We start from the raw sequence: 26,469 nt of genomic DNA, 5'->3' as shown, positions 1-26,469 counted from the left end.
ATGCTGCGACAGAGACTGTTTAACGTGACGCCTCCCTTCAAGACCGCCCTCCGCACCGTTGCTTGGCCAATAGTAAAGCGCAAAAAAATAAGTAGTCACGTCTTTAAAAACTGCGTTTGCAATAGAATGGAGCGTATTATATAAAGTGAAATCTTCCGCGTTCATAGTTCTACTTCCTGAACGCATGCGTTCCAAGATGCCTGTCAGTTCTTCATATGTATCAGCAATTCAATTAATGGGATAGTAAATTATTCATAATATATTTCATTATTGTCCTTCATTTAGGTAACACTACTAGTAATTCTAGAACTACTAATAGCAGCTACTTTTTGTGGCTACATAATATACCCTGCCCTGCCATACTGAGAATTGCCTCTGCTAAAACACAGGTGGTGTCTTAGTAAAGCCAATTATCAATTTTGTCTATTTTGTAGCCATGACAAGTAGCCACTACTAGTAGATGTGTGTGTTTTCACGGGCAGACGGTCAATACAGAGGAAGCAGACCCAGGCATTATAGGGACCCCATGAGGCCCTAATTCATATACCGTTTTTAATAAATATTGGTAAAACAAGTCAACCTCTAGACATTTTGGGGGCCTGAAAAATCATTTGCTGTGGGGCCCAGTAATATTTAGTTACACCACTGCGGGCTGATAAAAGCTGCCAACAGACCGAGTCGGTAGCTTATTGGCCCATTTTTGGGGCCCTCCGACAGGCTTCCCTGATAGATGATGATTGGACAGGGGTAAAAATTCCATCGGATCGCAAACCACATCTGTTCGTTGCTATCATCATGATCTGATTGTTGGGCTCTAGGGCCCACGATTGCAGTAGCATCACTAGAGGGGGGCGGCCAGGCCCGCCCCCTTCCGTGCGGCCGCATTTTCAGTGGCGCACGGGCTGCCGGGGGGGCCCTGAGGGTAGCCTGAGGACTCCCCCGGTAGTTCCGCCACTCATTGAAATGAGCGGATCTCTATGTGTATGGCCACCTTTAGACTGACCAAGCTATTAGAAATTCTCGACCCTGAGCCTATGAACTTAGGTGCCGGCAGCAGGCAGTGCTAGGTCACGGGCAGGGAAAGCAGGAGAAGAGCTCAAACAGGAGCCAGCCCCCAACCCGCCCGAAAACGCGGGTCCCATGGGTTTTCGGCCAGCCTGCACATCACTACAAGCTATTATCATTTCACAGGGTAGCCATCAGAAATCACAAGGCATCATATGAGAAAATGTTCTACCCACCACAGGCCCTGCCCCCACAATACAGCAAAAAGGCCACACGAACAGGAGCACTGAAACAGTAAAACCACTTTTGGCCAGAGGATTATTAAGCCTGCCGCCACGTCAAGGTAGACTCTTTAACCCTTTCACTGCCAGCAGATTTGGTACTTTAATAACCAGACCGTTTTTCTCACTTGGATAGGTCAAAAAAATTCAAGCAGTACACTACCAAATATCCAAAGCACCGCTCCAGAAAACTGCATTCTTCTGATTTCAAGGCCAAACATTCTACAGTGATATTTCAAATATTATTTTCCCTACTAAGGAACTACAGTACACTCAGTTCTGCAGGTCAATAATTTATTTGGCTATCATGTTTCAAAAGTCAGAACCAGGAGGGCAGAGAATGTAAAAACCAGACAGACAAAAATAATTTTGATGCGCATGAAATATTGCTGGAAAAGATTCCTGTTCCTGCAACACAATATATATATATATATATATATATATATATATATATATATATATATATATATATATATATATGTATGTATATATATATATATATGTATATACAATACAGATGATGGAATTCCCAATGCACATCACAAGTACATGCATGTTTGTGATACAGCTGTGCAGCAGTTGAGTAAGGGGGGTAGTTTTGTGCTTTTTGTAGAGAATATATCCTAATGACCTGGTTGACATCACAAAAAAACTTGTGAGTATTATGTATACCATGTTCTCCCTTTTCAATTTCTATATTGGTATACTGCTGATCTCTAAGATTTCTGTAGTCAGCAATACCCTTCATCATGAACAGGTTCATGAAGAAGTCATGCAGTGTCCATCCTATAAGTAGTAATGCAAAGCTTCTTGAGACGGTTAGAAAAAAAAATTACTGCACTAAATTTTTATAGGGTGTCAATACAATATAGCTTTTAGGGATCCCAAAATTTGCATGGAATTATCATGGCTGAAACATTTGCCCCTGCAAACAAAACACTCTGGCTGTGTTATATCCAACTATTACTATTTCTATTTATAAAGCACCAACATATTTTGCAGCACTGGACAATAAATAGGTGTGTGTGTCTATATAACAGATTTCACACAAAAACAGATGTGACTCAAAAAAATAAAGAGGGGGGGTATGAGACACAAGGTCTGGGTGTTGGTAAGATCAGAAGTCTTCCTCCTAGCCTTGCAGCAAAGGGGGCCGGAGACCCTTGCCCTCTCATTCCTTCAGTCTTCTGCCAGTGGACTCTTCCTGTTTTTCAGTAGAGTGTGTATGGCACCATGAACATTATTCGTAATTTTTTTACCTTTTTTGTGCACTTGGGTGATTAAAGCATGAAATTCAAGTTTCAATTAAATATTAAATCCTGTATTTTAGGTAGTGCGTAAAAAGGTAAAACTGTCTGTATTACCTCTCTTTCACGTTAAGGGCAATGGCAGATGGGTATTTTGTTGCCAACAATAAATTCCACAGGCAACAGAATGCCTGAATACCTTTAAATTGCTCCCTGTGTGAATCACTTTAGGTAAAACTGTAATCCACATACAGATGAAGCCACTTGGATTTGTGAGTTAAATGCGTCATGACTCAGAGTTAATTGAAGAAACTGTGTTATCTAAAGTTATCTTAACTCATTTAATGCATTTAACCTTTTCATTAGCATACCAAAGCACCATTGTTCACAATGGTGAATGCTTTAATTAGATGGGATGTTGTGTCACAGTTTTCTGTGTTAAATGAGATAAATGGGATATCTGTGTTTAGTTATTCTGTGTCAAACAGACAAACCAAAGTGGCTGCATCTGTATGTAATAAAAGTCACTAAGTTTGCCCAGGAGCAGTAACCCATAGCAACCAACAAAATGATTGCTTTTTAACAGATGACCAGTAAATTCTACCTGCTGATTGGTTGCTATGGGTTACTGCTCCTGGGCAAACTTAGTGCCTTTTATTGTAAAACCCCTTATATGTCCAGTTGCATTTGACTTAATTCTACTAGATGCTGTATATCATGACCTGGATAAATGAAAATCTTCAAAGATGTAAAACGGACTTCTCACATAATTGTGCAAAAATGTGGAAGGGAGCATTTTCATGCACTCCCCTTAACAGATGCAGATAGCCTGTTGAAAGGATAGATGCCAAGAGTCCACAATCTGCAGCACATACAATGGTTTCTGTAGATTCAGGATTGTTATGAAGCCAGAAATTGCAACATGTATGAGTCAAGTATCCTCTGTACAATGTAAAAAAACTGTTGCAAAAGATTTGAGAAAGTGATTCACTACTGTGCTGCAACAGATTAATAGACAAGATCTTGCCAGATGCATGACATGTGTAATCCATTTGGGTCTCTCCCAAAATCTGGTTGAAATATAAATTTTGTATGAACTACAATATGAACTGCACTTTCACAATAACATTATGAAGCCAGAATATTGTATAGGGACAGAGGGACCTTCATCCTGTGCAGACCTACAGATCCTTCTTTGGGCAGCACAACTTCCTTTTTGTGCCCTTTCACTTGGAGTGGTCATCCACAGGGGAGTGCCTCCACCACCTTGGGGGTTATTTACTAAAGTCCAATTGTTTCCGGTTGGAGTTTTAAAAGTTTTATTTAACCCTGAAGCTGCTAAAAGTTATAATAAGAAAATTCTCCATCTCAAGCCTGACAAGGTCATGTGAAAGTCAATGGCAGATGTTCCATTTACAATTGAAAGATTTCATGATCTGCGGTGGGCATCGTACGAGAATCTGGAAACATTTTAAGGGCGATAAACTGAAAAAGTTGGAGTTTTGAGGCATCAAATCCGAAAAAATCATAAGGATTCACAATTTTTTTTTAACAATTGCTTTTTATTGAATTTCAAATGTGCATACAGTTGTATATAATCACATTACAATAAAGTCTTAACAATATAAGCATTGTCCTTTGTATTCCTTTATACAGTAGAAACATATTGTCAAACAAGTATACATTTAAACCAGGTTGCTAGTCCCTGTGATATTTAAGAGCCCTTCATTTTATGCACATCTTTAAAATTGCCCAGTGATCTGATGTAAACTTAAATTAAATAAATAACTAAGTGATTACCCGAGAATTCTTTTAGTTTGAAGAATACTTTCTTTTATCTGCTAACCTTAGTTCACTTTGTGTACCTTATACTAATCCTTTTGCCTTAAGTACTTACATCCTGCTTTCTGGATGGTAAGAATTTATCTAACCATGTTTCACATATAGAGTCAAATTTGTTTGGGCATCCCCTTTGTAAATATGTCAGCCTGTATAGTGGAACATTGTTGTTTACCATATTAACCCACTGTCCTTTTGTTGGTGCTAGTGACGATTTCCAGCTAATTGCTATCAATTTTTTTTGCATAAATCAGTAAAGCCGTTATAAGACTTCTGATTTTACGAGAAGGAGATATAATTTCCACCTGGTTGAGAAGAATAGGTAGTGGTTCCATTGGAATATGAGTGGAGGATACATCAGAGCATTCCTCTAGGACCTCTTTCCAGAAGTTTTGTATATGCTGACAGGACCATACCATGTGTATAAAGGTAGCCGGGGTATAACTACACTTGGGACATACATCTGGAATAGTGTGTGTTATTACATGTAGCCTATGTGGGGTAAGATATGTCCTGTGAAGGTACCTGAATTGTACCATTTCATCTTGTACGCTAATTAGACACTCATAGATTGATTCTAAAACCTCCTCCCATATTTCAGGTGTTAGCAGTGGAATATCCTGAGCCCATTTGACATATTACTTGGGGAGTATCGGTGATGCAGGTAGACTAATTTGTTTGTAGAACTGAAAAAAGGGCTTTACTGTATAGATAAACTCTTCTAGTAGTGTAGGGCTCGTCTCAATACTAGCATATGGGAATTGGGCAGTAAGGGCATGCCGTAGTTGAAGGTAGCGAAATAGCATTTTGTTTGGGAGGCTAAATTTAAGCTTGAGGTCCTCGAATGTCAGGATCTTGCCCTGATCAATCACATCCCGATATATTTTATGTGGAAGTGCGTCCAGAGCTGAGGATCAGGGATAGATTGAAGATGTGGGAGTTTAGGCTTAAACCATAGAGGAGAAAAGAAGAACAGTAGTTTGGGTCTCTGATTGCATATTTCTGGGCCTTCCTCCAATCAGCCAAAATAGTGACCAATTTGGCTGACAAGTAGTATCTGTATATACTAGGGGCAGCCAACCCCCCAGCGTCCACAGGCAATTGGAGGGTATCTAGGGAAACTCTGGGTGGGGTATTCGTCCAATAGAGAGCTGTAAGTAGTGAATCTATCTTTTTAAAGAGAGTGTTCGGAATAGAAATTGGTGATTGGCAAAATATATAATTACATTTCGGAAGGAGCAACATTTTAAATAGGTTTATTTTCCCTAGGACAGTTATAATTAATACCAAGCTTTGGTTTTAGCGTCAAGATTGGTGAGGACAGGGGTTAAATTTAGCTCTATAAATTGATGTTGGTCTGAATTCTGGATTGGTCCGGGGTGAATTGATTCAGGAAAATATTAGACTTAGCCCAATTTATTTAAGACCTGAAAAGACGTTGTGTTCATTTATTGTGTCTAGGGCCTTAGGGAGAGATGTATACGGATTTTCCAGAAACAGCAGTGTATAGTCCGCGTACATTGCAATTTTTTCAACATGATGACCAACATGCAGCCCAACTATATCAACATTCTCTTTGACCCGTATTGCCAGTGGCTCCATCGCTAAAGCGAATAACAGTGATGAGAGGGGGCAGCCCTGCCGAGTGCCCCTGGCTATTTCAAAAGATGAAGACACATTTTGATTTGTTTTGACTTTAGCCCGAGGGTTGCAATAAAGGGCTTGTACCCATTTTAGAAAGTTTTGTCCAATGCCCATTTGCTTGATCACTGCCCCTAAATATTCCCACCACACAGGTGCCCGAGTCAAAGTGCTTTGCCGTGATGTTAGTATAGAGGCGTCTTAAGTTGATATCAGTGGAGTGGCCTTTATGAATCCAGTTTGATCAGGGGAGATTAGTTTATGTATCACTTGATTAAGGAGTTTAGATAAAATCTTTTCCAAGATCTTGGCATCCACATTTATAAGGGAAATGGGTCTGAACGAAGAGCATTGTAGTGAGTCTTCCCCCTGTTTAAGGAGTAGCGTGATTAATGTTTCTCCCAGGCCCCCCCCCATAGCGGGAGAGCCGCTATGGCATCTAATATTTCCTGTTCAGTAATACTTCTGGTTCAATAATTCCCTTTCCTGAGGTTCTAATTGTGATAAAGGTATACGGATTCACAATTTTAGCAAGTCTTTTCCCACACCAGATTTTTTTCGAGTTATTTTATTCAAAAAGAAAGTACAAATGTAGATGTAGATGGGTGTTTGCTCGAAGTGGTCTTACTAAAATAATGAGAAATTTTCAGATTTTAGTAAAAAAAAACCTTTTCCTTAGATTGCAAGCTCTGTTTAGCAGGGTTATCTTGACCTCCTGTATCAGTTTATATGTGTATGCAATCTGTTTAACGCAACGGAAGACGAGGATGGCTGGTCAGTAGAGGAGGTATGCAGCTCCAATGCTGCACAGAGAGACCAAACTGCAAGATGCCAAAGAGGTGACTCATGCTGCTGAAGATAGTGTCAAAACTGCATATCTGCCTGGAGAATAGTAAGGTAAGTAGAATTCCAGGAAATGAAGAAATGCATTGTGTGTGTATGTACCTGCTATGCCTGAGCTACTGCCTTTTACCAAGGAGAGATACTTCAGGGGAGGTAGGCTGTGTTAGTTAGCCAGTGTATACTGTTTTGCTAGTACGTCATACAGACCCCTACATAACCATTGCAGGTGTTGTTCTACTATATTTGTTGTATTTTTTTTTTCTTTTCTATTTAGAATTTGTTGTTGCTTTTTCTGTGTTATAATATTTTTACTGCCAAGTGGGATTTTCCGAAGTGTATATCTAAGCACCCAATAATTGGAGGCTGCAATATTAAGTCTCAGGTCTCTCCAACCAATATGGACATACCCCATCACCAGCAGGCATGTACTCTGTGTAGGGTTTAGTGTGATTAACTTGTAGAAAGGTTTTCCAGAAGTCATGGTTATAGCAATATTGGTTAAGTAACCTCTGTACAGAGTAAAAACTATTGAGAAAGAATAGGGCAGTGTTTTATGTATTCCTATTCTGCGGCAAAAATAATACTTGATGGTAACATACTAAAAAGCACAGAAATACATATTGGACTCTCAGAATATAGAGTTACATTTTTGACTTCCAAACCACTCCTGGTTGCTAGTGTAATAGAGACCCTAGCAACCAGTTAGCCACCACACACAATCCCCACTTAGACAATTTTGCACGCAAATCAGGTACAATTTGTCATAATGGAAAAAAAACACTACAATGTGTGTACAACATGCATCAGAAATTGCTCTTTGCACACTTCAATTGAGGTTTTAAATGACAAAGAAGGAAAGATAGAACAAAGAGTTATAGTCACACAAGGCTGTTTTTCCACAAATAAACACACACAGAGAAATATCTGCATTTATATGCAGCAGAAAAACAGCCTCTTGTGGGACTAGCCGAAGTGAAGCTGGGTAGGGATATTACACTTGATATACAATACACTGATCAATAAATCAAATGTTATGCAATGTTCAAATTCAATGAAAGACAGGAATTATTAGAATAGGTGCTAATACCATAATCAGTAAATTGTGTTTCATCCACAGAATTAAAAGTTAAAGAAAAATAAACTCATGTGAATCAGTGAACACATCTGGTACTGCAAAGTGCAATGCTGGGGCTTTTCTATACAAGATAATATTAAGAAGATTAACAAAGTGCTAATTTGGTCACATTGCAAAGATGGAAAGCTTTAAAGGGATTATATTGTTGCATAATACACTCAAATTAATTTAGGCAAGTTGTGTATTTACTGCTGTAGTTTTAAAAATAAATAATAATAATAATTATTACTATATTTCATAAGTTAAGCTCAAATTGTATGCGCCTGGACTATGGCAGTCAAAATGACCCAGATCTCAGACTGACCATTTCCCATAATGAAGCAAGAGATATTTGTCGCTTAAGTAGCAGTGCAGTACTTCACTAGGGCACTGCAAAGTTCACAATGCCCCAAGTGCCATATGAATTGACTTGTAAACCAGTATTTTTGTTTGTGCTGCATTTTTTATTTAAATCCAGAAAATACACCTGACAAAAAAATCAAATATAAAATCATGTGATGTTTTTTCCTTCTCTTAGTGTGGTTGGTTGGTTAAGATCCTGGAATGCCTGAAGCCATTTTTCTGCCTGAGGCAGCTAGCCTGTCACCCCTCCCTTACCTGTCAGAGAAGTGGAAAGCATGATGGTAATTATAACAATGTTCAGCTCTTAAGATAATCTTTTTGCCACCCCTGGATCTCCTCTTGCCTCGCAGAAGAAGCACATACGTTAACTTGGTGCTTCATATGACTGATGATATTTTATTTCAATGGACCCACACTCCAAAATCAGTGGGGGTTCTTTGAAAGAATATATATATATGACCAGACTCAGAGATTCTTCTGTCTTTAACTTGTCTTAATTAATCAATTGCTGGCCCTCACCCATGTGACCCTCTTGCTGTATATCAGGACATTCATTCTAGGGGAAGCATAGCAGGGGTAAGCATGGCAGGAGAGCCATGGCAGATTTAACAACTTAAGTCCATCAAGTTAAAGTACAGAAAGTTTAAGTACAATATATAGAGTTAGACAGAGTTGAACAGCAGTTGGATCGGAGTTGGACTGGAATCTCCAAGCAAACACTGGACATCACTGCTCAACAATTCTTCTATCAAGATAAGACGGATTATACTGTTCAACTATGTTTAATCTGATTGCCTTCTTTTTCTCTCTCTCCTCTATACTTCTGCATATATCCTCTGCACTCCAACATCCATCAAACTATCCTGAAATTGAAATCTCCTCTTCACTGCTCCCATCACCCTCTCTCAATCTAAGCACACTATCTTGTATTGTTAAATCTATTATCCCCTCTCATCCCATCAAACAATACACTGGTCGCACTGTCAAATCTAGGTCACACCTTGTCTCACTCTCATTATTACTGTTACTTGCAGCTGGGGATATCTCCCCAAACCCTGGTCCAACTCACTCATTTGTACCCTCACTTATTCCTACTCTCAGGCATTCAACAAGGTCTTTTACAGTCTCTCAGACTTTACGGCACTTCTAATGTTGCAAACCTAATTCACATAAAACCAGCACCCTCCCTGCCTTTTTCATGTGCCCTCTGGAATGCACGGTCAATCTGCAATAAACTAACAGCAGTCCATGACCTCTTTATAGCTAAATCCCTTCACCTTCTTGCAATCACTGAAACATGGCTCTCCCCCTCAGACACCGCTTCACCTGCTGCCCTCTGCTATGGAGGCTTCTCACTTACTCACACTCCTAGACCGGATGGCCGTCATGGTGGTGGGGTGGGATTTCTTCTCTCCCCCAAATGTAGGTTTCAAAATCTAACTACACCGACTTCTCTCTCCTTCACTTCTTTTGAAGTCCACAGCATACGTTTGTTTTCTCCAATCTCTCTGCGTGTTGCTGTCATATATCGCCCCCCAGGTCCCTACTCCACCTTCTTGGATCACTTTGCTGCCTGGCTTCCATACTTTCTCTCCAGTGAGACACCTGCTCTCATTTTAGGGGACTTCAACATCCCCATCGACAACTCTGCTTCTGCTGCCACCTCTAAACTTCTCTCTCTAACAGCTTCTTTTGGTCTCTCTCAGTGGACCGACTCACCTACCTACATCGAGGGTCATGCTCTCGACCTTATATTCTGCCACTCATGCTGCCCATCCAACTTAATTAACTCTCCCTACCCTCTGTCTGACCATCATCTACTCTCCTTTCAGATACTGCTTTCACCTGCACCTTCACAACCATCTCTCTCTACCCACACGTACAGAAACCTTAATGCCTTTGAACCACAACAATTATCAACAGTATCAGCACAATCCATATCTCATATTAATACCCTCTCCTGTCCCAATATGGCAGCTTCTCTCTACAACGATGCCCTTTCAACAGCACTTGACTCCCTTGCACCTTCTACCACCCGTCACAGCCGGCCAGCTAGACCCCAACCCTGGCACACTAGTGTAGTAGATCAGCTGAGCGACGGTGGAGAAAGTCACAAACTGACCCTGACTTCATCCACTTCAAATTCATGCTCTCCTGCTATAACCGAGCTCTATCATTAGCCAAAGAACAATACTTCTCTTATCTAATATCTACTATGTCCTCCAAACCACAGCAGCTGTTTGCCACATTTAACTCACTCCTATGCCCCCCTCCACCTATTAATGTTACCGCCCAAGACCTTGCTCATTTCTTTAATGAAAAAATCGATCTCATTAGGCTGAGCGTACCGTCCGACAACAATCTCAGACCAACGTGCAGTCCACTCACATCTACTTTGCACTCCTTCACCCCTGCAACTCTAGATGAAGTTAGCAAACTTCTAGCCAGCTCAAAACCCACCACCTGCTCCCTTGACCCCATACCCTCTCGCCTTCTCCACCCAATCTCTGATACACTCTCTCCTGCACTTACCCACCTATTCAATCTTTTACTCTCTACTGGTACCTTTCCATCATTATACAAACAAGCACTAATCACTCCTATCCTCAAAAAACCTTCCCTTGATCCCAGCTCTCCCACTAATTATCGACCGGTCTCCCTTCTTCCATTCGCATCCAAATTACTAGAAAGGCTTGTATACAAACGCCTGATCCAGCATCTCACTCACAACTCACTTCTCGACCCATTGCAATCTGACTTCCGCCCATCACACTCAACTGAAACTGCACTCACCAAAGTAACCAATGATCTTCTATTGGCAAAGTCTAAAGGTCATTATTCCATTCTAATCCTTCTAGATCTCTCTGCAGCCTTTGACACAGTTGACCACACACTCCTCCTTGACATTCGGGACACTGCTCTTTCATGGTTTACATCTTATCTGTCTGACCGTTCCTTTAAAGTTTCCTTCTCTAACTCTACTTCTACTACTTTCCCACTCTCTGTTGGAGTTCCTCAAGGCTCTGTTCTTGGCCCCCTGCTGTTCTCGCTGAACTAATTCAGTCATTTGGACTTCAGTATCACCTTTATGCTGATGACACCCAGCTCTACTTGTCTTCTCCTGATCTTTCTAATTCTGTCCTTTCCCAAGTCACAGACTGTCTCTCTGCTGTCTCCTCCTGGATGTCACAGCGCCACCTGAAACTGAACCTTTCTAAAACAGAACTCATCATATTTCCTCCAAGATCTTCCCCTGTCCCTCAGATATCACTCACCGTAAACAACACCACCTTTCATTCCACCACACATTCAAACACTTGCAAAATCTTGCCGTATTCAACTGCGCAACATTGCTCGAATACGACCCTATCTCAGTTCAGAATCAACTAAAACACTGATTCAGTCTCTCATCATCTCCCGCCTTGATTACTGCAACTTACTCCTCACAGGTATTCCAACAAGTCACCTTTCACAACTCCAATCTATTCTAAACGCGGCCTCTAGACTCATTCATCTAGCTCGCCGCTTAACATCAGCTGCTCCCATATGTATGTCCCTTCACTGGCTCCCAATCTCTTCTAGAATCAAATTCAAATTACTTACACTCACATTCAAGGCCCTTAATAATGAAACCCCTCCCTATATTTCATCTCTAATCTCCAAATACACTCCTTCACGAAACCTACGCTCTGCTTCTGATCTTCGCCTCACTTCTCCTCTGGTCACTTCTGCCCATTCTCGTCTACAAGACTTCTCTCGGGCTTCTGCTTTTCTCTGGAACTCTCTGCCACAAGCTGTCAGACTTTCTCCTTCCTTCCAAACTTTCAAGCGCTCCTTAAAGACCCATCTGTTTAAAGAGGCCTATTCGATGTACCTTAATTAATCTGTATCAAAAATGACAAAGTGTTTATACAATGCTAATGTCTCAATTGTACCCTAACCTTTTAGTTTGTAAACCCTATTGTACTCTGTAATCCTTGTCTGTTATCCACCATTTATTCCCTGTTTGCTATAACTGCAGTAAAGCACTGCGTATCTTGACAGCGCTATATAAATAAATGATGATGATGATAAAAAATAAATGATGATATATATATATATATATAAATATATATATATATATATATATATATATATATATATATATATATATATATATATATATATATAATATATATACACACACACACACACACCTTCCTATGGGCAGCACTATGCTTGTAAACTTTGCCTTGGGTGCACGGTAAACAATTTTATTATTATTGATTTTAATATTGTCATGCACACTGTCACAATTTGGTTTTATGGATATGAACATATTATGATTCAACTAGTTGATAGATTGTTGTTTTTAGTACTATATATCACTTTTTTATGCCCCCTATAAAAATCAATTTTGATTTTGGGAAAATATAAATACAGTCAACACTGTTTTAGAAGACAGAGCTAACAGAACAAAGGAACAAATACTGTTCTCCCTTAGAACAGTGTTTCAGAATCTATAACAGTAAAAAAAAAAGCAAAGATAAGACAGCTTAAAAATGATTTCCTGCTCTTTGTGAATAACCATCCTGTTCACGTAGTACTTTCAAGTGGCATTTGGCAAATGTTAGTGCTCTCCTTGTTCTTTTTTCTTAATTCTTTAATGAGCTCGTACAGGCTACTGATTCTTTGTCGCTGCCTTTGTACTTGTCTCTGCAGAGTCTTTATGGTTTTGTTAAGACATACCGTATATACTCGTGTATAAGCCGACCCGTGTATAAGCCGAGGTACCTAATTTACCTAAGAAAACTGGAAAAATGTATTGACTCGTGTATAAGCCTAGGGGCCCCATGTCAGATTTCAAAATGTGAATGTGTAAATGTGTAATCATGTTTTATGGCATAGAAATCTATCTAAAACTATTTAAAAGAGCCTCCCCATAATTCCATCAGCAGGAACATGACACTGCAAAAATATGCTTACCCTGAGAAGGATCAGTGTGGGCCAGGTTATAAATAGCCATTGAACCTCACATACTGGCACCCAGTACATTTGAATGTTGGAGTTCCCTGTGACTCCCACCATAAGTCACAAGCTTGGCATGTTTCTATCTGACAACAGCAAGAACTTGCCAGGCAGCATTGTTCTCCGCCCTCTGATGACAGAATGAAAGGGGAGTGACAAGGCAATTTATATGTACATGTACAGCTCCACAGATAGCACTCTGCTGCTGGCAAACTTGGAATCAAGCTTTAGGACCTTTTAACAATGGCCGCCAGGGGCCCTGTGAAAGAGCTGCAGGACGGTTCACTGTGTCCACTCTCCGGGCGGCGCGTCCTTCCCTGCCGGCGTAGATACCGTAGATATGCCCAGCAGTGCGACCCCCTGTGACCCGGCCCCAGCAGGACTGTCTGTGACGCCGCCCGGAGCAGGTCCAGGAGCTCCGGGCGGCGCGTCCTTCCCTGCCGGCGTTCGCTCCCAAAATGGCGGCGCCCATGGCCGCCACGTGGGTAGCGGCCGGCGCCGCTACCCACGTGGCGGCCATGGGCGCCGCCATTTTGGGAGCGAACGCCGGCAGGGAAGGACGCGCCGCCCGGAGCTCCTGGACCTGCTCCGGGCGGCGTCACAGACAGTCCTGCTGGGGCCGGGTCACAGGGGGTCGCACTGCTGGGCATATCTACGGTATGACCCGTGTATAAGCCGAGGTTGAGTTTTTCAGCACATTTTGGGTGCTGAAAAACTCGGCTTATACGCGAGTATATACGGGTATGATGATGGGATTGAAACGGTTTCTCCTTTTGACACTATTGGTTTGTGCTGATGAATATGTATGATCCTCAATGATGCATTCTTCTTTCTGACCCAGTTTGGATGCCATAAGTTCAGCCATCCGTTTCTTTCTTCTCCTTTTCCGTTTAACATGGAAAATGGAAGGCACTGCATTGCTTATGAGCTTAGGAGCCTGTGTGCCTGGACAAGCAATAATGTCTTCCTCTGTAAAATGATCGCTACAGATTCTGCAAGAAACGGTGGGTTTCCAATATTTCTTTTGAATCGCCAGCACCCATTTACCCAGTAGTTCTGGATTCTCCATTGGCATTCTAATTGCAGTGCAGAAAAACATACTGTTAAATAATATATATATATATATATATATATATATATATATATATATATATATATATATATATATATATATATATATATATATATATATATATATATATATATATATATATATATATATATATATATAACAAACAAGGGAAAGTTTGTGCTCACCACTATTTTTTAAAACCATTAGGCGGGGGTGCAATGAGGGTGTGACCACAAAATACATATAGTCAAATACAAGAGGTCCTCTGCACTCAACCCATTATCAATATATTTAAGACAGAGACATTTTGTGCATACTGCTACTAAAAAATGCCTTACCCTTTAAACAACACAGGGATTGTTTGTCCATATATTGCAATATATTTAAGCTGGCCAACTACGTCAAAGTCATCCCATATCTGGCCAGTCCTACGCTTAATTTTCATCTGATTCATTAAGAATTCAATTGCTTAATTATAAATTTTTCAAAGGGACTAAGTTTTACCTGCAACTTACTAGCTGCTTTCAAAGTAAAACTCCCAAACTTGGCTGCCCTTTTATTAGACACCAGTGGGATCACCTGACTATAGCTGGGAAGGGTGGGAGCTACAACATGGAGCTGGTCACTGCTCCTGTATAACTATAACAAACAAGGGAAAGTTGTGCTCACCACTATTTTTTAAAACCATTAGGCGGGGGTGCAATGAGGGTGTGACCACAAAATACATATAGTCAGCTACAAGAGGTCCTCTGCACTCAACCCATTATCAATATATTTAAGACAGAGACATTTTGTGCATACTGCTACTAAAAAATGCCTTACCCTTTAAACAACACAGGGATTGTTTGTCCATATATTGCAATATATTTAAGCTGGCCAACTTTGAAAGCAGCTAGTAAGTTGCAGGTAAAACTTAGTCCCTTTGTAAAATGTATAATTAAGCAATTGAATTCTTAATGAATCAGATGAAAATTAAGCGTAGGACTGGCCAGATATGGGATGACTTTGACGTAGTTGGCCAGCTTAAATATATTGCAATATATGGACAAACAATCCCTGTGTTGTTTAAAGGGTAAGGCATTTTTTAGTAGCAGTATGCACAAAATGTCTCTGTCTTAAATATATTGATAATGGGTTGAGTGCAGAGGACCTCTTGTAGCTGACTATATATACAGTACATACATATATATATATATATATATAGTCAAATACAAGAGTCCTCTGCACTCAACCCATTATCAATATATTTAAGACAGCGACATTTTGTGCATACTGCTACTAAAAAATGCCTTACCCTTTAAACAAAACAGGGATTGTTTGTCCATATATTGCAATATATTTAAGCTGGCCAACTACGTCAAAGTCATCCCATATCTGGCCAGTCCTATGCTCAATTTTATCTGATTCATTAAGAATTCTGTTGCTTCATTATACATTTTACAAAGGGACTTGGTTTTACCTGCAACTTAACTTGCTGCTTTCAAAGTAAACCTCCATACTTGGCTGCCCTTTTATTAGACACCAGTGGGATCACCTGACTATAGCTGGGAAGGGTGGGAGCTACAACATGGTTTTAAAAAATAGTGGTGAGCACAACTTTCCCTTGTTTGTTATAGTTTATACAGGAGCAGTGACCAGCTCCATGTTGTAGCTCCCACCCTTCCCAGCTATAGTCAGGTGATCCCACTGGTGTCTAATAAAAGGGCAGCCAAGTATGGAGGTTTACTTTGAAAGCAGCAAGTTAAGTTGCAGGTAAAACCAAGTCCCTTTGTAAAATGTATAATGAAGCAACAGAATTCTTAATGAATCAGATAAAATTGAGCATAGGACTGGCCAGATATGGGATGACTTTGACGTAGTTGGCCAGCTTAAATATATTGCAATATATGGACAAACAATCCCTGTTTTGTTTAAAGGGTAAGGCATTTTTTAGTAGCAGTATGCACAAAATGTCGCTGTCTTAAATATATTGATAATGGGTTGAGTGCAGAGGACTCTTGTATTTGACTATATGTATTTTGTGGTCACAGCCTCATTGCACCCCCGCCTAATGGTTTTAAAAAATAGTGGTGAGCACAACTTTCCCTTGTTTGTTATAGTTTATACAGGAGCAGTGACCAGCTCCATGTTGTAGCTCCCACCCTTCCCAGCTATAGTCAAGTGATCCCACTGGTGTCTAATAAAAGGGCAGCCAAGTATGGAGGTTTACTTTGAAAGCAGCAAGTTAAGTTGCAGGTAAAACCAAGTCCCTTTGTAAAATGTATAATGAAGCAACAGAATTCTTAATGAATCAGATAAAATTGAGCATAGGACTGGCCAGATATGGGATGACTTTGACGTAGTTGGCCATCTTAAATATATTGCAATATATGGACAAACAATCCCTGTTTTGTTTAAAGGCTAAGGCATTTTTTAGTAGCAGTATGCACAAAATGTCGCTGTCTTAAATATATTGATAATGGGTTGAGTGCAGAGGACTCTTGTAGCCGACTATATGTATTTTGTGGTCACAGCCTAATTGCACCCCCGCCTAATGGTTTTAAAAAATAGTGGTGAGCACAACTTTCCCTTGTTTGTTATATATATATATATATATATATATATATATATATATATATATATATATATATATATATATATATACACACACACACACCTAAAACGTCTAAATATTTAACGGTCTTAAAAATAATAATAAAAAAAGCAGGAGCTCTTTTGCCATTGGATTAAGTACAGCTAAAGCTCTTTTAAAAGAAAACATGATTTTATTAGCTTAGTTTGTGTTGGCTGTACTCCGTGGGACTATTCATATACCCAGGCATTTTATATACAGGTATGGGATCAGCTATCCAGAAACCCATTATCCAGAAACCTCTGAATAGACTCCATTTTATCAAAATAATCTACATTTTTTAAATTATTTTCTTTTTCTCTGTAATAATAAAACAGTACCTTATACATACATCCAAACTATCCGGAAAGCCCCAGGTCCCAAGCATTCTGGGTAACAAGCCCCATACCTGTACTGGCCCTATTAACAGTGATTTTCAAAAAACAGCCCCTCCTCTCCTGCCTGCACCCGGAACCGTTGTGTGTCTGACACCAAAAACAAACAGTAGAGAAATTGCTGACTTATTACTTTCATTTGTTTAGTAAAAATATTACCTGAAGAACACATTTTCACAGCCATCATAAAACAGATTAGTACAGCGATTGGCCACACAAAGTCTTTTTCCGTCAGTCTAGAAGTAGAAAACAGAATAGTTTATTTATAATAAGCTGTAAAGTGAAATGTGAATTTGTAAGGAATAATGTAGCAGTTGAACAGTTTGGTAGTTTATCTCTCAGGCAATCACCACTTCTGGTCCCTTGGATAATGCTCAAACTCAGTAGATAGATTTATCTGCAAGGTGCACTAAACTGAAAATTTAGCAATACAGCAAATCAGACAGGGCTGGACAGAGAACTCCGCCCTTCACGTTTTGTTATACAGTTTTTAAACCCAGATCAAAATTACATTTTTTTTTATTTTATGACCGGATTTTATTATTAAGCATCATTTGGTAGCTTGTATAGACATAACTTTTTATTGACTAAATTCTAAGGGCCTTCCATGTGCCAAGCAAAGCAATTTTCAGTTCCTATAACATTTTGTGCACTAGCTTGCGAGGACTTAAAGCACTGAAATACATTTTTCAAAAGAGCAAACAGATTTTATTCATATTTAATTTTGAAATCTGACCTGGGGCTAGACATATTGTCCATTTCCCAGGTGCCCTCAGTCATGTGACTTGCTCTGATAAACTTCAGTCACTTTTTACTGCTGCACTGCAAGTTGGAGTTATATCACCACCCTCCCTCCTTATCCCCCCCCCCCAGCATTCCATCAGCAGAACAATGGGAAGGTAACCAGATAACAGCCCTGACACAAGATAACAGCTCCCTGGTAGATATAAGAACAGCACTAAATAGTAAAATAAAAGTCCCACTGCAACTCCTCCAGTTGCAGTAGGAGAAACAACTGCCTGAAAGTGGTTCCACCATGAAGTGCTGGCTCCTTCTGAAAGCACATGACCAGGCAAAATTACCCGAGATGGCTGCCTACACACCAATATTACAAGTAAAAAAATAAACTTGTTGGTTAAGGAATAACATTTTATATGTTGGAGTGAATGATATGCAGTGTAAAAAATGTAATATAGAAATAAAATCTACACAATAAAAATCATGACAGTTTCCCTTTAATAAATGATTATTAGAAAGCGGGTTTTTGATTGATTGAGGATGCAGTGTAAATTCATATGGGCTATATGAATTAACAAAAAGTGGGGTTGTGGGAGCACTCAAAATGCTAAGTTAAAGTATATTTAAGTATAATGGAAGTGCTACTTTTCAGTGCACATTCCTAGGTCCCCCATAAGTAATTCAGTATAAATGAATGTTACTATGCAGAGAAGTAAAAGACTTTTTATACTATGACCAGAGATAAACAAGTTAGGAACCACCGTATGGGGTTTACCTTGATGTGGTATGGTGTCTTATCAACTTTATGATCATAACTTTGTAACTAAAAACCCCTGTTTTGTAAATACATGCACTTGCATTTATACTGAATTACTTATGAGACAGGGGACCAGGGAATGTGCACTGAAAAGTAGCACTTCCTTATACTTAAATATACTTTAACTTAGCTTTTTGAGTTTTGAGTGTTTTTGTCTACCTTTACTAAAGATATTGTGAACAGCTGATGGAAGGTACTTCAGTAAATCAAGTGTCAGGTTGAAATAGTGAGAATTTTGCAATCACTTCAGCAGGCTTGCATCTCAAGTTGGATCCTGGTTCATTATCTGCCTACCTGATCCTGGTCACAAATCCATGATATGTATAACTTTCTCTTGTTAAGCATTGGGACTACAGGTGGCAAGGCTGTGCTGCCTATTGGATTAAGAGAAACAAGAAGGCTTGCCTCTTTTTAAAAATAATCTTACCAGTCAGGTAACTGGGTTAGTGGGCTGGTGATGTAGGGGTGGGTCTCTGATGTAAATGGTCAGAGCAGTGATTTAACTGGGCAGATTGATGAAATAAAGGGTCAGGACGTGTAAAATAGTTTTCCCTATATACAGACAGTAACCTCTACACACACACATATATATATATATATATATATATATATATATATATATCTATATCTATATCATTGCACCCCCGCCTAATGGTTTTAAAAAATAGTGGTGAGCACAACTTTCCCTTGTTTGTTATACCTGTAGTTATTCAGGAGCAGTGACCAGCTCCATGTTGTAGCTCCCACCCTTCCCAGCTATAGTCAGGTGATCCCACTGGTGTCTAATAAAAGGGCAGCCAAGTTTGGGAGTTTTACTTTGAAAGCAGCTAGTAAGTTGCAGGTAAAACTTAGTCCCTTTGTAAAATGTATAATTAAGCAATTGAATTCTTAATGAATCAGATGAAAATTAAGCGTAGGACTGGCCAGATATTGGATGACTTTGACGTAGTTGGCCAGCTTAAATATATTGCAATATATGGACAAACAATCCCTATGTTGTTTAAAGGGTAAGGCATTTTATTGGGTGCACGTGGGTGAGGCTTGATAAACAAATTACACAAAGTTTAACCCCAGCACTCCAATATAGAACCCCAAGAGAAACCTATTTTTGCACAGCTGAACTGGAACTAGTAAAAAAGACACTTTTAGTTACAAAGTTTGTACAAAATATGCATAAGCTGACGCGCCCCGTCAAGGCAGTGTCCATGCGTCAGTCCTACCTAAGTGAAAAAAGTGTTATTTTTGGGGGGAGAAAGACCATACCTGCTTTTCTCTTTATTTAGCATGATCTCTTCCAAAAACACCATTGAATGGGGGTTGGGAGAGCAAGCATTAAAGGGATACTGTCATGGGAAAACATTTTTTTTCAAAATGAATCCGTTAATAGTGCTGCTCCAGCAGAATTCTACACTGAAATCCATTTCTCAAAAGAGCAAACAGATTTTTTTATATTCAATTTTGAAATCTGACATGGGGCTAGACATATTGTCAATTTCCCAGCTGCCCCAAGTCATGTGACTTGTGCTCTGATAAACTTCAATCACTCTTTACTGCTGTACTGCAAGTTGGAGTGATATCACCCCCTCCCTTTTCCCCCCCAGCAGCCAAACAAAAGAACAATGGGAAGGTAACCAGATAGCAGCTCCCTAACACAAGATAACAGCTGCCTGGTAGATCTAAGAACAACACTCAATAGTAAAAACCCATGTCCCACTGAGACACTTTCAGTTACATTGAGATGGAACAACAGCAGCCTGCCAGAAAGCATTTCTCTCCTAAAGTGCAGGCACAAGTCACATGACCAGGGGCAGCTGGGAAATTGACAAAATGTCTAGCCCCATGTCAGATTTCAAAATTGAATATAAAAAAATCTGTTTGCTCTTTTGAGAAATGGATTTCAGTGCAGAATTCTGCTGGAGCAGCGCTATTAACTGGTTCATTTTTTTTTTTTTTTTTTTTAAACGATTATAGATAGCTTTAATGCAGGTTACAGACTAACGTTTCGGCCCAACAAGGCCTTTCTCAAAGTGCTAACATAGTATTAAAACGAGCCCTATATCCATGCACCGGCTGGAAAAACAGCAGCCACAACCACGACGCGAGAACCAAGCGACCGCCCACCGAATACATCACATCAAGTACACAAACAGTGCAAACCAGCCTCACAGTAAGTTTAAATACCAACTTTAGCTTATATATTAAATGTGTCGTTTAACAACAGCATGGGATGTGTAGTTCAGCAACAGCATGGGATGTAGATAATTAGATGCCATAAGGTATATAACTTAAGAGTGCAGTGATGGAGCTTAATAGCTGCTGATCAAAAGCATCAATAGTTTTATTGGGGTGTATATAGGGAATTGAGTAGGAGCTGGGACATGGACAGGGAGGCTGATAATATCATATTCAAAGGAAGTCACATTAGTAACATTTGTAACACATTATGTTCACTTCGGTTAACAATCAACTACATAGTGTTACTTAATGGTTTGTTTTTAACCCTTTTATTGATAATCAAGTATGTGAGTATGCTGAAGTGTGTAAGGTGATAACACAACAGACTGACTGATGCATACATCTTAATGACATGGTTTACACTATTTATGTACCTAATGTGATGGATCCAACAGGCAGTTGCCCAGCTCCCACGTCACAGCAACTGGTTCATTTTGAAAAAAAAAAAAAAAAAAAAATTCCCATGACAGTATCCCTTTAAGGAGAGAGCCACCTCCCCATACTATAAAATAAAACACAATAAACTGCAGCTCATCCCTTTTTATTGCGTGCACGTACAAAATATGCATAAGCTGACGCGCCCCGTCAAAGCAGTGTCCATGCCTCACCCACGTGCACCCAATAAAAAGGGATGAGCTACAGTTTATTGTGTTTTATTTTATAGTATGGGGAGGTGGCTCTCTCCTTAAAGGAGCAGTAACATCAAAAAATTAAATTGTTTTAAAGTAATAAAAATATAATGCAGTGTTGCCCTGCACTAGTAAAACTGCTGTGTTTGATTCAGAAACGCTACTATTGTTTATATAAATAAGATGCTGTGTAGCCATGGGGGCAGCCATTCAAAGGAGAAAAGGCTCAAGTTACACAGCAGACAGCAGATAAGCTCTGTCTGTCTAATGGTGTTATCTGTTATCCATTATCTATCCTGTGCCATTTAGCCGTTTTTCAATTTCAGCCATTGCTACACAGCAACTTGTTTATATGAACTATAGTAGTGTTTCTGAAGCAAACACATCAGTTTTACCAGTGCAGGGCAACAGTACATGATATTTTCATTACTTTAAAACACTTTCAGTTTTTGTTGTTACTGTTCCTTTAATGCTTGCTCTCCCAATCCCCATTCAATGGTGTTTTTGGAAGAGATCATGCTAAATAAAGAGAAAAGCAGGTATGGTCTTTCTCCCCCCAAAAATAACACTTTTTTCACTTAGGTAGGACTGACGCATGGACACTGCCTGAATGATCTGTGAACAAAGTATCAGACTTAAATGAACAATGAAGACATAGTATACAGACATATTTGATTGCCATTGAAAGTGTTGTGATCAAATGTGTGGCAGCCACTTTCCATTCTGTTTTATGATATATAACTACACTTACCAAATCACTTAGAATGCACACAAACACTGGTGAATACTTAAAGGGATACTGTCATGGGAAAAAAAAATTTTTTCAAAATGAATCAGTTAATAGTGCTGCTCCAGCAGAATTCTGCACTGAAATCCATTTTTCAAAAGAGCAAACAGATTTTTTTATATTCAATTTTGAAATCTGACATGGGGCTAGACATTTTGTCAATTTCCCAGCTGCCCCATGTCATGTGACTTGTGCTCTGATAAACTTCAGTTACTCTTTACTGCTGTACTGCAAGTTGGAGTGATTATCACCCCCTCCCTTTTCCCCCCAGCAGCCAAACAAAAGAACAATGGGAAGGTAACCAGATAACAGCTCCCTAACACAAGATAACAGCTGCCTGGTAGATCTAAGAACAACACTCAATCGTAAAAACCCATGTCCCACTGAGACTCCTTCAGTTACATTGAGAAGGAGAAACAGCAGCCTGCCAAAAAGCATTACTCTCCTGAAGTGCAGGCACAAGTCACATGACATGGGGCAGCTGGGAAATTGACAAAATGTCTAGCCCCGTGTCAGATTTCAAAATTGAATATAAAAAAATCTGTTTGCTCTTTTGAGAAATGGATTTCAGTGCAGAATTCTGCTGGAGCAGCACTATTAACTGATTCATTTTGAAAAAAAAAAATTTTCCCATGACAGTATCCCTTTAATGATTCTTTTTCTTCTCATAGGCTTCATTTTTTTTAATAGTTTGAGATATACAGCTATGATCACACCAGGCTATTTCATAGCTACTGTGTTAGCTATTATTAGTTCCTGAATCTGTTATATAAGGTAGCTCTAATACATTTACTAGGAAAGAGGGCCCCAGCCGAAAGATATATTAGATCTAACCATCAATCAAAATCAGACTCCTGTATAAGGAGAGAATGAAGAGATATAGACAGATGCTGAAAGGGAATAGTGAAGAGTAACTTGCTAATTTCGGTAATTGTACAGAATTATTAATTGATTATATTTACAATGTTATTTCTATTTGCTATTATGATGAAGCTTTATTTTCAATTTCGTAATAGTTCCCCTTTAACAGTCATATTTTCTTTCATAATGTGTTCTGACTTGTATAATAAAAAACAAAAATATTACATGAATACCAATTGTCTTAAAATACCAAGTGACTGTCAAAACACAAAACAAATGACAAGCTGGACCCCTGTTAATTTTACCATGCACATACATTACAATAATAACCACTTATAGACAATATGGCATGAATGTATCATCAAGAAGTTAGGTAGGTTTCAAATGGGTAAAAGTTTTAAGGTTTGTTCACTTTAGTCACAATCTTAAAGGGGATAAACATTCAGCAAACTGGCAAATAGTATTTTTTACTTTACTTCACTTAAAGACTGCTGATGCAAGTGGATTTTCCATATTTTAAAGGAAAACTATACCCTCAGAATGAATACTTAAGCAACAGACAGTTTTTATCATATTAAGTGGCATATTAATGAATCTTACCAAACTGGTATACTGTATATACTTAAGTAAATATTGTCCTTTTACATCTCTTGCCTTGAACCACCATTTCGTGATGGTCTGTGTGCTGTCTCAGAGATCATCTGACCAGAAATTCTACAACTCTAACTGTAACAGGAAGAAGTGTTGAAGCAAAAGACAGAACTCTGTCTGTTAATTGGCTCATGTGACCTAACAAGTATAGTTTGTTTGGTATGTTTGTGTACACAGTGAATCGTATAATCCTAGGGGGCTGCCCTTATTTTTTAAAATGGCAATTTTCTATTTATGATTACCTAATGGCACATACTGCTAGAAAAGTATATTATTATGAAAATGGTTTATTTACATGAAGCAGGGTTTTACATATGAGCTGTTTAATGCAATATCTTTTTATAGAGACCTACATTGCTTGGGGGGTATAGTTTTCCTTTAATATGTAAATGAGAGTTAAGATTCAGCATACTGACAAAAATTAAGGTACTTGAAAACGCTCCTACACATGGCTGCCAATATCTCCATCTTGCCTCGTCTGATAAATGCTGGCAATTGAAGCCGGGAAACCATGGAGCTACACTCATCCTTAACATAACACAGGGCAGCGTCAATATTTGCATTAGACTTGCCGACACTGAAAATACTGAACACAACTAGCAAACTTGAAAATGATTCTGTTACCTGAACCTCTGTTTTATTGTGCACTTCTTTTCGTTCCTTATCCTCTTTTTCTCTTTTAAGCCGCTCTTTCAGATCATCTGGAAAGCCATCAAAAACAGAAGGTACAGCATCTAGTCTCAGCCGAGGAATCTGAGTACCTGGACGCAACATATAATCATCATGTGTAAAGTGATCACTGCAGATTCTACTTGTATCTGAAGGCATCCAGTTCTTTCGTCGAATTGCGGCGATCCAGTCATAGAGCCGTTTACGATCTTTCAAAGGAAACCTGACAATCCATAAAAATCAATAGGCACACTTAATCTTTCTGCCAACAGAAAAATACCAATCTGCTCTCATCTGGACCCTGATTAGAATGCACCGACAGGCACACCAGCCACCTGTTAGTGTTCATTTGGGGTGGATATTGGCAGATTTGTGCCATGTATATACTGAACAGTAATAACATAATGAATGCCAGTGACTAAAGGCAAAGCAACATACACCAGATTGTCTTCATTCTTCCAATGGTTTTGTATGCAGGCAGAGGAAAGCAGATTGGCTTTTATGCTCTCCTTCCTATAGGTCCACTGACAGACACAACGTTGGCCTGGATGGAGCTACATGGAGTGGATATTGCACTGGGAATGTAAAAATAGGCGTTTCTGCACCAATATCAGTTAAGTGTGGCTTTAAACAGGCCAGTGCCGTGCCTGTCAATAGAGTTACAGTAAGGAGTGAGTGAAAGTGGATCCGCTTTCCTCAACCTGTGTATACAATGCAGGCAGAGGAAAGCAGATACCCTGCACAATGTGCCCCTGGCTGTAAAGACAAAACAGTAAACATAAGGGCATTAATCCTCTAAAAAATGTAGAAAAAAAACAGGTAGCCAGAAATCCCAGATTTATGTTGTGCTATCGTTGTCTATAGAGGTAATTTCATTTTTGTTTTTTATGAGAATCTTAGGCAAAGATTTCTGAAGAGTGGTTGGACACTGGTTTCAAATTAGAGCAAATCATTTATTTTAATGAATTATCTATGTTGGTTTATCCCTTCTAGTTATTCCAAATGCAATTGTTTCCATTGTATCTTTCCTTGTTACATTTTTGACAGCTGCACATATCTATTCCAGAAAACCTTATTCATAATGAAAAAATAAACTACCCAAATATAAGGGCATTAAAAGTCACCCTGAAGTTCTGTGGCATATATAAAAGCACTGCTCATGCAGGTAAATTAACTCCTTGGTGGCTTCTAATATTCATGCATTTATGAGTAGACATATGTTATTTTTTATATATTTTTTAAAAGCATCCTAGTCACAAAGAGATAAAGTGCCCTATTCTAGTGGTGTAACTACTGGATTAAAAATTGAATGCTTTGGAAAACTATACTATAGTTTATATAACCAAGCTGCTGTGTAGCCATGGGGCAGCCATTCAAAGCTAAAAAATGTGAAAGGACACAGGATACATAGCCGATAACAGATAAGTTCTATAGTAATGGGATTCTTCATTATGTCAATTGACCGAGTGACCACTCACCTGAAAAACTGCTTTTTACATCCTTTGTAAAACCGGTTATTACAGCCATATGCAACACGTCATTGGCATGTTCTCTGTTCCAAAGGATACTTAATCGGATAGAAAATTAAGTGACAAGTTACAATGATAAGTGCAAATCTTAAATAAATACAATGTATTGTTCCCCTGCACTGGTAGAAAAAAAAA

The 26,469-nt window shown here is 39.1% G+C and overlaps 1 protein-coding gene across 1 annotated transcript; it reads right to left on the bottom strand.

Annotated features, from left to right (window-relative positions):
- Positions 1-12,584: 12,584 nt before the first annotated feature.
- LOC108704674 (THAP domain-containing protein 1) lies at positions 12,585-26,342 on the bottom strand (the record flags this gene model as incomplete). Its single annotated transcript, XM_041578289.1, has 5 exons — positions 12,585-13,060; positions 14,085-14,416; positions 17,578-17,654; positions 24,761-25,028; positions 26,284-26,342. Coding segments are annotated over 5 exons (888 nt in total), but the record flags the coding sequence as incomplete, so codon positions are not given.
- Positions 26,343-26,469: the final 127 nt, after the last annotated feature.

The sequence above is a fragment of the Xenopus laevis genome, chromosome 1S (genome assembly GCF_017654675.1).
Source record: "Xenopus laevis strain J_2021 chromosome 1S, Xenopus_laevis_v10.1, whole genome shotgun sequence".
Lineage (NCBI taxonomy): Eukaryota > Metazoa > Chordata > Amphibia > Anura > Pipidae > Xenopus > Xenopus laevis.
The sequence above is the reverse complement of the archived record's forward strand: the minus strand, read 5'-3'. Positions and strand labels throughout refer to the sequence as shown.